Source organism: Apodemus sylvaticus, chromosome 16 (assembly GCF_947179515.1).
Source record: "Apodemus sylvaticus chromosome 16, mApoSyl1.1, whole genome shotgun sequence".
In the NCBI taxonomy this organism is placed as follows: Eukaryota; Metazoa; Chordata; class Mammalia; order Rodentia; family Muridae; genus Apodemus; species Apodemus sylvaticus.
In genome coordinates, this window is record NC_067487.1 from 83959795 (window position 1) to 83974309 (window position 14515).

General features: G+C 34.3%; 1 protein-coding gene across 4 annotated transcripts in view; it reads right to left on the minus strand.

Annotated features, from left to right (window-relative positions):
- The window catches only part of Fam172a (family with sequence similarity 172 member A), a 482169-nt gene that overhangs the window by 277114 nt on the left and 190540 nt on the right, over nucleotides 1–14515 (minus strand). For all 4 annotated transcript variants that reach the window (XM_052160054.1, XM_052160053.1, XM_052160052.1 and 1 more), the window contains one exon: nucleotides 5887–6102. In XM_052160054.1, coding sequence (XP_052016014.1) covers nucleotides 5887–6102 — 216 coding nt within the window. The remainder of the gene's footprint in view (nucleotides 1–5886; nucleotides 6103–14515) is intronic.

Here is a 14515-nt window from a genome sequence, read left to right on the forward strand (position 1 = left end):
AGTTGCTACAGGAAAGAATAAGTCCTTTGATCCCTTGTGCGCTGCCCCTCCTGCATCAGGAAGGTACCACATAATCCATTCTTTAGTCACACCTAGTCACAGACATTCTGCAAGTAAGATACACTTGACCAAGCTTGTGGGCTTAGACATGTGTTCTAATTAAGCTTGTCTATGTATATTTGTATAAACTTGAAAAGAGACTGACTATTTATTAGGAGTCAGAGAAGAAGAAAATACAAATTTTTGAGTATATAAGATGGTGCCTACTCAAAAATACTTGAATTTTATGGCACTTAATATCCCGAGTGTATACAAAGTTCCAAAATCAGAAAAACTCCAAAATCTGGAGTACTTATTTTTCCCAAGCATTTTGCATAAGTAAGACTCATCCTTTATGAGTAAAATAAGGTGATTCCACATATTAAACAATGGTTGTACTGAACTTATGCAAACTTCATTTTGTTGTTAAATTTTACATTGAAATGGCTACAGTGACAATAGTAAGCAAGACAGTATGACATTTGTCAGCCCTCACCAACACTGTCAACATGCCCAATTGAAAATATCAAAGTTACATTCTTTTAAGAAAGCCTCTGTTCGAGCCAGGCAGTGGTGGTGCAGGCCTGTAATACCAGCACTTGGGAGGCAGAGGCAGGTGGATTTCTGAGTTCGAGTTCAACCTGGTCTACAGAGTGAGTTGAGTTAGTTCCAGGACAGCCAGGGCTACACAGAGAAACCCTGTCTTAAAAAAAAAAAAAAAAAAAAAAAAAAAAGAAGAAGAAAGAAAGCCTCTGTTCTCAGAGTTCAGTTGGTGCTTTCTTAATAATTGCAAAAATTCAAATGAAAAGGAGTGAAAGAAATTTAAATAAAGTATTTAAAAATCAGTCAGAAAACTAGACTACGGTAAAGGTCCTACAAGTTTCAGATAGATGCCAACAAGCAGTTAGTCCACACACATTTGGGTATCTACAATATGCAATGGCAACCTCTCCAAAGGTTGAAGACTGTCTCCTTCACATTTGGACTTTTTCTGCAATGCCCATGTAGCTTTTGACCTTACCTCGAAATTCAGAACCTCTTTTTTTTTTTTTTTTAATTTTCACATAATGTGTACTTGCTATAATCTTTACATGCTACCAGCATAGCCTAACACTTAGTCTCACCTTAGTTAAGAGATGGTTTCGTAGTCCCAACCACATGTTAGATGACAGGCATCAAGTCTACCTTTGTCTGTATTCTGCCCTTATTCTATAAGTTCCACTAACAGATCATCATTATAAAAATATCATTAGAAGCATAATTAATCTCCACATTTATGTTGAAGGCATGTTTACCTAGTTACAGCAGGTCTAGTCTTCTTGATTTGCTCTCTCTTTGGGTATCAACAATATAGCTAAAAACCGAAAACAGGATACTACTCTATATATTCAATTAATTATGTATAAATCCACCAATAATAAATCTTAAAATCTTTTTGGGTATCAACTTCTAGTGAGTGGGTTTTGAATTGTTTCTTGATTCTCTTAGAATTTGCACTACTGAGAAAAATGCTTCTATATGCTTCTTGTTAAGGATTTTCCAATGAAACACAATGGAAAAAATATAAAGCATGTTCAGCTCAAAGATTTAGATGATAACAGGGAGATCAATATAGAAAAATAAAATGCAAGCTAACAATAATAATAACAAAATTAAGAGGCAAAATGCAAGAGATATCTCAAAATAGCAAGTGGTGAAACATGAAAAAGCTTGTAGTTATTTTCAGAGGTTTTGGTAAGCACCAGTTATTAGCAATAGCAGAAGAGGAGGCAATATTTCATCTAGGTAGAATCAAGATTAAGGAAAAGAAAGAAAACAAAATTACAGATTTGACAAAGAACCAAGAGTGTGAACACAGAAGAGTAAATGTACAAAGCAAACACCATTATGGTCAAGGAGAACAGATTTGTGAAATAGAAATAACTTTAGCTAGGGATGAAATACTTCCACTCCACATATAATTTTAGCACTGACAAAATGGCTAAAAAACGAAAACAGGATACTATCCTATATATTCAATTAATTAAGTATAAATATACCCATAATAAATCTCAAAATACTAATGATACTAATTAATGAAATATTACTTAAGTTTTAAAATTGTATCTTGGACACTTGGACAACTAAACTAATCATATAGTTTTTGCTTATTTTTTTTTTTTGTTAAAATGCAGCCATACAGAAAAAGCAAGTTGTATACATTAGCAGCATAGGTTTTTTTTCATTTAAAGCAAATAAGTATACTTTGGAATATTAATTAATGGTTGCATCATCGTATTCAAAATTCATTCAGAAAACTCTATTGAACACATATATCTCTTCTAGGCTCAGTGGGCAGTGCACTAAGTGAAACACACTAAGTTTTTGGTGCCCGTAGAATTCGTATTATCTTGATCACACTCTCCTTATCTATAAGTCTGAATCAATATTAATTATCCAATTAAGCACAATTATATTGTCTGTATTCTTTATATCTGGACAGAAGCCTTTATTTAAGGCAGGTGTGCTGGCTCAGTTGGCAAAGCAAAAGGCTGCCAAGCCTGAAAACCTGAGATTAACACCCAAGACCCACTTGGTAGAAGAGAACCTTCTTTCCAAGGTTGTCCTCTGGCTTCTACATTCATGATGTGGCATATGTGTACCCACAAGCATACACATACACACAATGCATGTACACACACACACACACACACACATACCATACACATACACAGATGAGTGAAGGAAATTGCTGAGGTCATAAGAGTACTTGTTGTTCAAGTAGAGGATCTGAGTACAGTTTCCGGCAACCACATGGTAGCTAAGAACAATCTATGATTCCATTTCTAGAGGCTCTAAAGCCTTCTGTTGGTAACTGGGTACCATGGTACATATATAACACACACAGAAAAAACATCCACACACATACAATTAAGATATAAATAAATCCTAAAAAATAAGTGTAATTTTTAAAAGAATCAATCTTTATCACCACCAGATGTGACTGTACCACATCACACTTTTGCCACGTATGAGTCACTTTTCATATTTCAGCTCTATCGTTTGTTTTCTCTGGGCAGAACAAAGTGGGATAGATGTATGGGAACAAAGAGTCCATCATAACTACTTCTAGTTCCTAGCTATATGATCAGTAATCAGTACATCAGTTCATGCACTGTAACCACCCAATGTATGATTTGATTTAAGGCCTCCATAGGATGAAACCCACGTCTGGCACAATTATGGAGTCAAGAACCTAAGTTTGGACAGATATAAGGTCTTATACAAAACTCACGCAAAACCAAGTCAGACCAAATCTCATCACGTTAATGAAATTTAGGCATGAAACTCTAACCCTAGCTTTGGAGCTACTGATAATCATTAGCTGCTAAGAAAGGAGACACAGTTTTATTTAAGAGTGTACACGCCAGTAAGTCAAGCATTCTCTACTGAAAGATCACACATCCAGGTGTATTTGGGCAGCATAAATTGGTCATGATGGGTTATTACAAACCAAGGACATGAGGTTGGGTAAGTAGATCTGGGAAGAGTTCAGGGTTCGTGAATATGATCAAAACATACAGTATGAAGCTTTCAAAGAACAGTGGAGAATTCTTAAACATAAGTGAATGATTAAGGAAACTATAAATAATAGCTAATTTCTCTTCATATACAATGCTTTGATTCTAAAACTGCTAAGAATGTTAATATTCACAGACATATAGAAGGAAGAAATAATATCTTGAGTAGGTCATTTTTATCTACAAATGGATGTACTATACATATGATAAGATATCTCTTTCCCATTATAAAATGAAGCCTAACTATCCAGAAGTATGTCGGAGTCTTTCACTGTACCAATGCTATTATGCACTAATGCACTAGATGATTTTTCAGAGAAACAGTGTTAAGAAAATATGTTATTAACTAAAAGAGTTACAAACAAATCTGATAAATGTTTTTCTTTTTTTCTAATATGAGAACTTCATTTGGGGCAAATGGAACAAAAGAGCCAATCCTCCACTCTTCCTCCACAGTTAAATAAGATTAAAAAATTAGTAAAAATAGCTAGTATATAAAAAGCATATAACTAATTAAATGAAAAGTAAAAAGACAAACAATAGAGACCAAGTCTTAATAGAGTATGGAGATGCAGACATGAAGAAAATAAAGAAAACATATACATACAAAAGCAGTGAGGAGGGGATTGGAAGGGCACCTAAGCAATGTGGCAAGAAAAAATGCAAAGACAAAGGGAGCGGAAGTCTTCAAGTAGGTGAATGAGACACTTGCTTATCTGTACAACTTCCGAGCCAGTAAGAATAAATAAGCACACCACTGTGCTGCCTTCTCACCTCCACTCAAAGACTCTTTATGGCTGGAGTCATCAAAGAGCCTCATAAAAGTCAATTTCAGAATCTGCATAAGAGACAAACTTTGCCATAACTGGTGTTTTACTGATTGTACAATGTGGCAAGGATCTAAGGACAACAGACAGACCTAAAGGCTAATATCACAACTTTGATGTCGGTGTACAAAGACGTCATATATCTATAGTAGAAGAAGCAGAATACTTAGAGATTATAAATTCAGTAACTATTTCCAACAAGCAAAATTTGAAATATCATATTGTACATAAATATTTTGACTCATATAGTCTGTGTATTCCTAGTGAGGACACTGTTTTCAGTGTTTGAGAATTTACACATGACTGGTCATTGGTATCAAACCTCAACTTCTACAACAAAAAAGACCATCATGACCTAAAAGAAGACAAATAACTAAAACCAATAATCAATGCATTTCCTTCAAATATAATATGAAATACTTAAATAATAATCTTAATATAGGATAAATATGATCATGAGTCAAATCAAATATCCTGAAATGTTACTAATACTCTACAGGGTGGAGCCAGGTCTGACGCCTCCCACTAGGATGTGAGCGGAGAAAGACGAGAATGACGCTACAGTTTAAGTGAAGCCTGGGGTACTTGGCGGGTCCAGGCCAGGCTGGGCTACCTGTGAACCGTGTCTCATCCCCAACCCTCTCCGTATACACAAAGTACTAATTTTAAAGTTTAAGTGTACTGAACTGTTGAAGTTTAAAGAACATAGGAACTTACTATTTTCCCTCTCTAGGAGCATTTTTTCATACTTAACTGTCAAAGTCTAGAAAACAAACGACACACTTAAAAGTGCATCATAAAAGAAGATGCCAGTGCAAAACTGTAGCTGTGAGTCACTACACAATCCAGTGGCCTTGGGTGGCATCACTGAAAGGGCTGCTCCACGATGCTGTGCTGCACAGGCAACTCACTCTGTGTGGCATGCCCAACACCAATGCTGTCCTCACCACACTGTCGGGATGCTCCGAGCTTAGATATGTATTGACGTATCAGCTGCTTTCCTCTCGATGTGCCTTATACAGTGTGGGTGGATAGGAGGCCACACACATCATCTGCTAAAAACTGTCTCCCGAGATGACGACAGTCTTATATCTTGCTTTAAAATCACTGTTACACTCATTAGACCTTAATAAGTGCTGGAGGAGTGAGTTAAGAAGGCTTCTTCCTTTTGCATGCATCATATTAAGACCTTATAAACTGTTCCTTGAAACAGCAAATGACACAAAAGACAAAAGCATTTGCATTAGAGAGTCTATAAAATGTCACAACGAAATAAATAATAAGTTTTGCAGCTTAAATTAAAAAAATCCCATCCATCCAGGCAGACAGGTAACTTTGAAAAATCAATATTTGCTTAAAACTAAAATAATCAACAGCTTCCAAGACAATTAAGTAATTAAAATGAAAGGAAATCCTAAGAAAACCAAAGAAACAAAGAAGAGAGCTTTCCTCTTTCTCACCCTGATAAACAGCTGTGTGGTTTCTTTCTCCTTCTGGGGGTTGCGGTACTTCTCGTAGAGATCGCGGCGCTTCCTTGCTTCCTTGGAGGCCTTGTCTTTCCTCTCCCGCTTCCCCGATGGCTCATCAGTGCCATCGGATGACTGCTTACGCATTTTCTGCTTTTCTACTTCTATATAGTTTTCATTTGGGTTCAGGACTATGACTCCATACCCTTCCTGTTTTGAAATAAAAAAAAAAAAGCGTTACAATTAAATATCAGATTTTAGTTCAATACATGAAGATGTTACTAAAACATTAGGCAAGGTGGTTTAATATACTTCCAAGTAACTAAAATATTTTTTTAGGAAACAATATGGATTAAATATCTTAAATAAAAGCTAATGTTGCTTGCCTTTATTATATACACAAATATCCATATATTATCTATTATAATAAAAAACATGTATGGAATTGCTACAGAAAAAAATAATGAATTATAAATAAAACATCATCTACTTGACGTGTGATTAAAAGAATTTATCACACAAGCATACATTCAAATCCTATTCTGTATATGTTGAAATAATTATGCAACTTGGACCTCATTCTCTTTCCATCCAGAAAGACTAAAAAACTCATAACCAACAAACAATGAGTGGAAACATCTTAAAATCGGCTTCATATTACAGGCCACAATAACATGCTACCTTGTTAAAGAACTAGTGTCCTTGTCCTGAAACTATATGTTCTCCAGTTCAAAAACACAACTTTTTAAGCTGTTAGGGCTTTAGATTTTAAACACATATATTCCTGACTTACTCCCTTCTCACAAGGCAAACATTTCTGCATTAAGGCTCAACTGATGAACTAATCTAAACCTTAGAAACACAGCAAGCATTATCAAGTTTAAGGAGTAAAAAATGTTTGCTCCCAGTTCGGTCTTTTCTATTCAGTTCTGTGAAAGTTCTAATTCTGCTGTTGTCTTTAACGTTGTATCTAAAAATATAATATATTATGACAAAAACACAAGAACCACATAAAATAGAGTTTTTTAAAAATTGCCATTCTTACTAAAAACATAGTTTTTTAAACTATAACCATAACATTTTCAACATGAAGTTCAAACAACTCTTTTTAACAATAAAAACAAGCATAAGGTATATTTAAAAATACTGACAGCATTAGTTTTCAAAAAAGATCAATATTGACATAGACCCAAGTACTCATTTTTAAGACTGCTACACTACGGTGTTGGTTTTTTAGTTTGGTTTGTCTTTATCTCCTGAACTACTTGTAAACTTCACTGGAATAACTCCATTTTTATGCCGGCCTAGTAAAAGGATATTGTTGAAAAAAACATTACTGGTTTGGAAATTTAAATGATCACTTAAGTTCTGGTCTTGTGATAGTACTATTAATTAAGATATAATCCTTTTATACATTGGAAACTAATACTATATTCCCACGGGATGAACAAAATGCCACACATTCTTCAACAGATACTTCAATAAACCTTTCTGCCTCTCTTATTGATCACCAATAATGGCATTTTAAAAATTTAAACATTTTACTTCAAAGAGAGAGAGAGATGTTGCATGCTTTCTTTTTTATTAGCTGTTGAGTCAAAAGTTTTACCCACAAAAGACACTTTATTTGGGCCCGCTTTATTCTAATCTGTAGAGCTATTCAAAAGTCTTGTAATTCATTGTGCTCACTGGCAGGTAGACAGATTGTCACTTGGTGATTTTCTACAGTTGGACACACTTGACTAATTATTAAATTCACATTTGAAGGAAGTTCCTAGCCCTCATCCTTGGGGCTCTAACAACTTTTCACGCCCTTCTCAAATTGCACCTGGAACTTCTCCTCCCACCACAGTAAGTTAAAGAGCCCTGCTACACTCGGCTAACCATGGTGAAATGTGGACATGCAATACACTGCCGCTGGTGTGAGGAACAGTCACAAAAGGTCACCACAGGCCAAAAGGAAAACTGCCTCCATAGTAGATTTTGTACTGTGAGTAAGTGGTCTCCTGTCATGTTTCTCCACTGCTATCTTCTCTGACAGACAGACAGATACATACAAACACACACACACACACACACACACACACAGAGCTTTTTTAGATTCATGCACAAGTTAAAAATTCCATATGGGATTTTAAATTTGGTAGGAAGTGCAATCAGTGGCCAAGTGAAATGATAGGAACAGTTAAACGAAAAGCACCAGAGTGATGCTGAAATTATTATTATATAAGATGATTCTCATGTTACATAACATATAATAATACAAGCACCTCAGAGAGAACAACTGTGAGCGAAGCTGATAGTCACCAGAATTACCAAACCAACATATAACGTAATCACCAAAATCCTATCTCCACACCATCAGACCCTCTGAGCACCTTCATCTCATTGTAGGAAGATTTAAAGAAAGAAACACTTGGCCCTAGTGGATTTTAAATAATTTCTGAAATTTGAGATGTCCCACCTAAATAAGAAAATAAGTATATATAAATAATTGAAAAAGTAGTATTTGTCTAAGTTATCAATTATGTAACTGATAATTATGATTCATTTATTAAATTTTCTAAAGTCACAATATCAAATTTTCACTGAAGCATCTACACAAGAACAGTGATACTATTTTTAAATCACCACAACATAAATAAAGAATTTAAAAATTTAGATGAGAACAATAAATAATGAAACAACTAAAATTTTATCTTTAATAATTCAAAAAATATTTTATCCTTTAGATATTTCAAACTGTCAAATTAGTTAACATGATAGTGATCACAAAATACTACTACTAGTACTACTACTACTACTACTAATAATAATAGGTATTTTCTGAAAAAAATCAAATTTAATTACATTTCTGGTAATTAAAAAACCTAGCATTTTGAACTAAGATTTTCATAATAAGCTTATACAATGTTCACATATATCATTTAGAACAAGTTTATAAAAAGTAGAATAAAGCAGCCCAGACAGTAGTATTATCTTATCTCAATTCTAACCACAGTCACGTACAGCCAAAGTTGGCCTGTTTCTTCTGTTCTCTTTTATATACAACATTAAAAACTAAAATAAAAAAAAAAACTTTCATGTGAGACTGAAAGACTTTGGTAATGTCAGCACTAATATATGGCAACCAAGGTGTCAAAGAAAATAAAATGACACAGAGCAAAGACAATATATCAATCATTATTTTTTTGAAACAGAATGTACAAGTTCAACAATAAAAACATACACCAATTTAAAATATAATTGTTTCCAAAAAATTAACCAACACACAGCAAACTAAGTAGAAAGACTGCCAGCATGATCTTTATAAAGTATACAGATTACAAAACTACAGAATAAAATCAGACATTGAGTATACTACGAAGAACTACATGGTGTTCTTCTTACCAAGGGAACGAACCTCTTTACCATGGGCTTAGAGTCCAGAGGCAACAGAGAAGCTTACTTTGTTTTATATTTAATTGTTCTTTAAGTACATGAGCGTCCCATAGGATGAGAAATTTCAGCATTCCAAATACACATGGAAAGCTCTTCTGTTTCATTTAGTAAGAGAAAAATGATCAAAATGGTTATCTAATGATGCAACTACATAGGCTCCAAACATATTTTATTATGATTTACACAAATTACTTGCAATATGTAACATTTCTGGAAACAAAGCACACTCAAAGGCATTAACTCACTCTTATGTATGACCTGAAGTCTAGATCAAGAAGATATTCAACAAGACAAATACTGGTCTAAAAGGAAAGTTTAGTTCCTCAGGTCCATTTCTATGTATGTGGAGCTATAACTTTGGTTTCAGATCTGTATTTATAAATTCTAAATTATATGATCTTAATCATATACTCTGAAAAGTTTAGTGCTAAAATGTGGCACTAATTTTTTAGCATAATTATTTGCTGTGATTAACATAAAACACACAGAATCCTGGGACCTCTCACTGTGACTAAAAATGCATTTACAAAATCTATCATTAAATCAGCAATGACATAGGCTGAAACAGGTGATGTCCAACATAAAGAATACACAGGAACCTTTGCTAGAGAAATTAAATAAGTACAGAAAGTTACATATCATGAATGTGTAGAGAGATATGTAAAAGCAACTGACAAGGAGCCTGCTTTTCACCCCACATGAAACTATAAAAACTAAAGATGTGTCAGAGTTTGTGTACTAATTACCAGTTACAAAGAGAATGGAAAAAGGAAAAATGCTAAAGCTTTTAAAATCTCTTTTGAGTAGCTTAATAAAAAAAACAACAACAACAACAACAAAAAAACGCAGCTGAAAGCACTCAGCTCTGCATATTAAGTCGCCAACACTGAAAGCCACATGTGACCAGAGAGGTCAAGGGCCACACTAGAATCTTTTGACCCATGGAACTATCCATTTCAGTCTCCAGGCAAAGCTGTGTAGGAGATCATTTTACATAGATATATCGATCATATTCTTCAAGTTCAGTATTCTACCTGCTTCACTTGAGAGAAGACAGGTGTTCATCCTCAAGGCAAATAAAACTCCAAGTGTGTTATCTCTAACTACCCACAGTTAAAAGGGACAAACAACTGTCCAAGCATCTCTTCTGAAAGAGCTATGCTATGTTCATTGTCTCCCTCACAAGCACGGTGTGCACATGCCACTGTTGCACCATCCTATGTGCAATAGTGAGATGAGGCCATGACAGCCAATCAGAAGTCACTAGTGAAGCGGCAAAGGAAACATAGCTGCTGCATCTGCAGCTCCACTTGCAAATGCCCCTCCACTCAGCAGTTTCCTCAGACTGTGACCTGGCACGGAATGCCTGAAATGGCCCCTTGACGCGTTGTGCTGTTTCTCAGCTTGCATTAAGGTAACTGCACCCTACAAATATTTTATAAAGTATTCATCAGGATTATTCTTCAATTGACAGTTTTTTGAATTTTCATGCTATATATGGGGTCAAAAATAACTGTAATAAGGACCAACAGATACGCAAATAAGCCTCATATTTCAAGTAAATCATCAAGTTAGTCAGTAAAGAAAACATGCCACAAAAAGTTTTCAGAGGACCACCTGTTGTCTATTATTTTTACATAGCACTTACTCATAAATCATAACACAGGGTAATTAATCAAGCTGTCAGAGAGAAGGTCAAAGGTTATATGGCAGAGTCAGAAGGTCATGCATGGGCTGATAGAGGTCAGGGTCACACTGCATTCCTCATTATCAAGTTGGGATGAGAGACGGCCCAAGCAAACAAAAGCGAAAGCAGATGGAGAAGTGAGTGAGTAAGAAAAGAAAGAAAATTTTGGAAATAAAAAGAAAAATTAAAGACTGTCAATTGCCATGAAACAAAGAATAGAGAAATATTCTTAAAAGAGCTCAAGAGCATAAGCAACGATAGCTTCATCAATTTATTAATTAAATATAATATTTCCATTTCCTTGTCCGTTTTATCAATGCACACTAAGCACTGTCACAAGCACACAGGCTTCCTCCCCCCTCCCCCCCTCCCTCCCTCCTCCCTCTCTCACTCTCTCTCACTCTCTCCCTCCTGTAACTTGTATGTTCAAAATTAATTATGGGAAATCAGAGGTCCAAGGATGAGATATGATTTCAAAAGAGAAAAACAAAAAAATTAGAAAAAGAAATAAAGAAAACAAAAGCAATTCACAATGAGTTTTTCTTTTCCCCATTAATACTGTTTCAAGGTTTACACAGTAGTTTTAAGCAACAGGGTAGAGAATTTCTTGCGCATGATACAAAGATATCCACAAATATAAATGTATCATAAAAGTCATTTTGAATAACAAAACATTTATAAAATATTCTATTATTACAGTGGCCTGAATTAGATGCAGAATACTGTGCAAAATTAGCTGTCACCCTTTGCTCAAAATCTTTGTTAATCTCATTTTGAATGTTTGCAGCTTTATCAACACATGCATCAATGTCAGCTCCTTGCTTACTGAACCGCTGTACTTGGAAGGAGATATAATTAAAATGTTTTGGCACAGAAAAGGTGAAATTGTATCTTCCCTTGTTCCCTTAGGAGTCTGTAAAACATGAAAGATATATTGACAAACATACACACTTGTCTCCAGTTCTGACATCACAGAGCATCAAAGTGTTATTCTAAAAACTCACTTTGCTCTTACCTATAATATCACCTGATCTCTTCCTACCCCCCAGCCCCCGCCCAGATTTTAGAAAAGTTCAATGCTTAAACTTCATAGATATTTCTAATATTTATCAATATGGAAGCATTTCAGTAACTCACTACCACCACAACATAAATAGAATTACCATTTACTATCAAGGATAGAAATAAGATTTACTGCTATAGCTTTACAGAAATTTTACGATGCCTTGCTGGTTATACAAAACACAAATAGACACCTATTCTCTAACACACTTAAGTGAAAGGAAGTGAAAGTTCTAACTGGTGACCAGTTGATGTCAGATTCGAGTCCCTAAAGATATCTCAAGAACCCTACAGACACATCTTTATTAAATGATCCAAAGCAGAGTTTGATCTTCAGATTTATATGATTTATTCTTCTGCATATTAGCAAGCCATTATATTTTAGAAAAGTAATCTCCTGGATTCCTATTGAAATATATTATAAAATAGATATATAAATATCAACTACCATGCACTCCTGGTGGCTCACAGTCTTTCAAATATGCTTTGACCCTACCACTGCATAAACATATGCTTAAGTTGATAAAACATGCTTAATAACTAGTGTATATCATAGACAAATTATACACAGGGTAAATGATTTGAACAATAACCTGTAGTGTAATCATCTATAAAGCACTACAGTTCATAGAGTGATTGCGTAGCCCACACAGTCCCTGAGCTTGATCTAACTTCCCTTATAGACTTCCAGTTACACCAATCCACAGTGTTTTTGCTTTTTAATATGTATATTGTTTAAACATGATTACAATTTTGTGCTCAAAACAAAAGGACTAGTGTATACAAATCATTGTATCTTAAAATATGGCATCTTCTCCTGTCCTTTCCAATAAAAGTTATCCTGTCTGAGATAACTTTATTGCTCAGGGACACAGCGTGCCTTCCTTGCCTATATTCCACTTGCAAATGATGAGGACTTCATAAAAAATTTTACCTATTCACTGATTTAATAATGTATTAAATACTGATTTTATACAAGACATATGTAATAAGCAGTTACTATCTATGATTCATTATCATTGGTAAAAAGGTAAGAGTACCCTATATACTATGCTTCAGACTCCCTTTTCATTTTAAGATATTTCTTTCCAGTAGGGAATTTCAAATAAGATTCAAGTAAAAATCTCTAAAAAGACTATAAGGAATAGCTAATTTTTTAAGAAAGAGAAGGAGAAAGCATAATATTAAAATGTTCCTACCTAAATATATGTTAGGGAATGGTTAACCTTAAATGATAAGATCATTTTGTGATTGTTGTAATAGTATATTCTCCTTAACAAAAGAAATGTGCTGTCTGTGATGTCTATTTGTATGCATTTCATGTTACCCAAGTAGCATCATTTCATAATGTAAAGGAGATGCTTCTACACACTTATTTCCTAACAAACAGGTGCAACTGAGCACAGCTATGAATATTCCTTACCATAGCAACCTATGTCAGAAGATCTCTTATACTTCTCCTGCTAAATAATTTAATTACTTATGAGTTATGGTTTCTTTGTAACCTTTTAAATGACTAACTCATTAAAATGCAAAAATATGCAAAACATGATGTCACTGGGTCAAACAGCTGTGTTGGTAAAATTATGGCTGTGAATGTCCCCAAGAACATGAAAATATTAATAATTTATATTGCTCATTAGATGGCAAAAACTCTTTTAACAGATTTAGAGACAGATTAATTTTATAATCACAAAATGCTACACTTCCTAATAGTAACAAATCTTTCTACCATCTGTGACCCTTTGGTATACATAAAACATAATATTCATAATATGCACCTAGGAAAAAGCATCTTAAGAACATGAAAAATGGCAGTAAAGGACTTAGTTAAAAAACTATAATTATTTGTCAACTTTAATCACAACTTCATTTTTCTTCAGTGAGCTAAGACAGCAATAACAAACAAAGTCTGAGAAGTCAACAAGTCATATTCCTGGCAGAGCCATCTGACGAGATGGCTGCCTGGCACTCCTGAAAATGTCAGAACATGAGTTCAAATCTTTTCTACAGACTTTAAATGAATGGCAAGGAATTATGGAAAAAACATTTAAAAGTACTATCATCTTTAAAGTTTAAAATCTCTCATAGTTCACCTCACAGTGTTGTGGCTGAAAGCAAAGGACAAGAAGGAAACCCCTCCCTAACTATCAGTTGTTTCTAGACACAGAGATGTTTTCATCTTAAATACATAAGGGGTCATTATCAATTTGATGCTATTTAGCCAAGAAACTAGCTTCCAAATGATCATGGTATTCTGTCTGTTAAGCAATTTAAACATCAAATCCATTATTTACCACTGTAAATTCTAAAAATATGTTTATTTAGGATCAGCCAGCAGCTTCTGAGCCTCATGTGTGCTTAACAGCATTTGTTTTTATGGAAAAAAATAAAGAATGCAAAATCTTGACATATAATATTTTACAAACACAC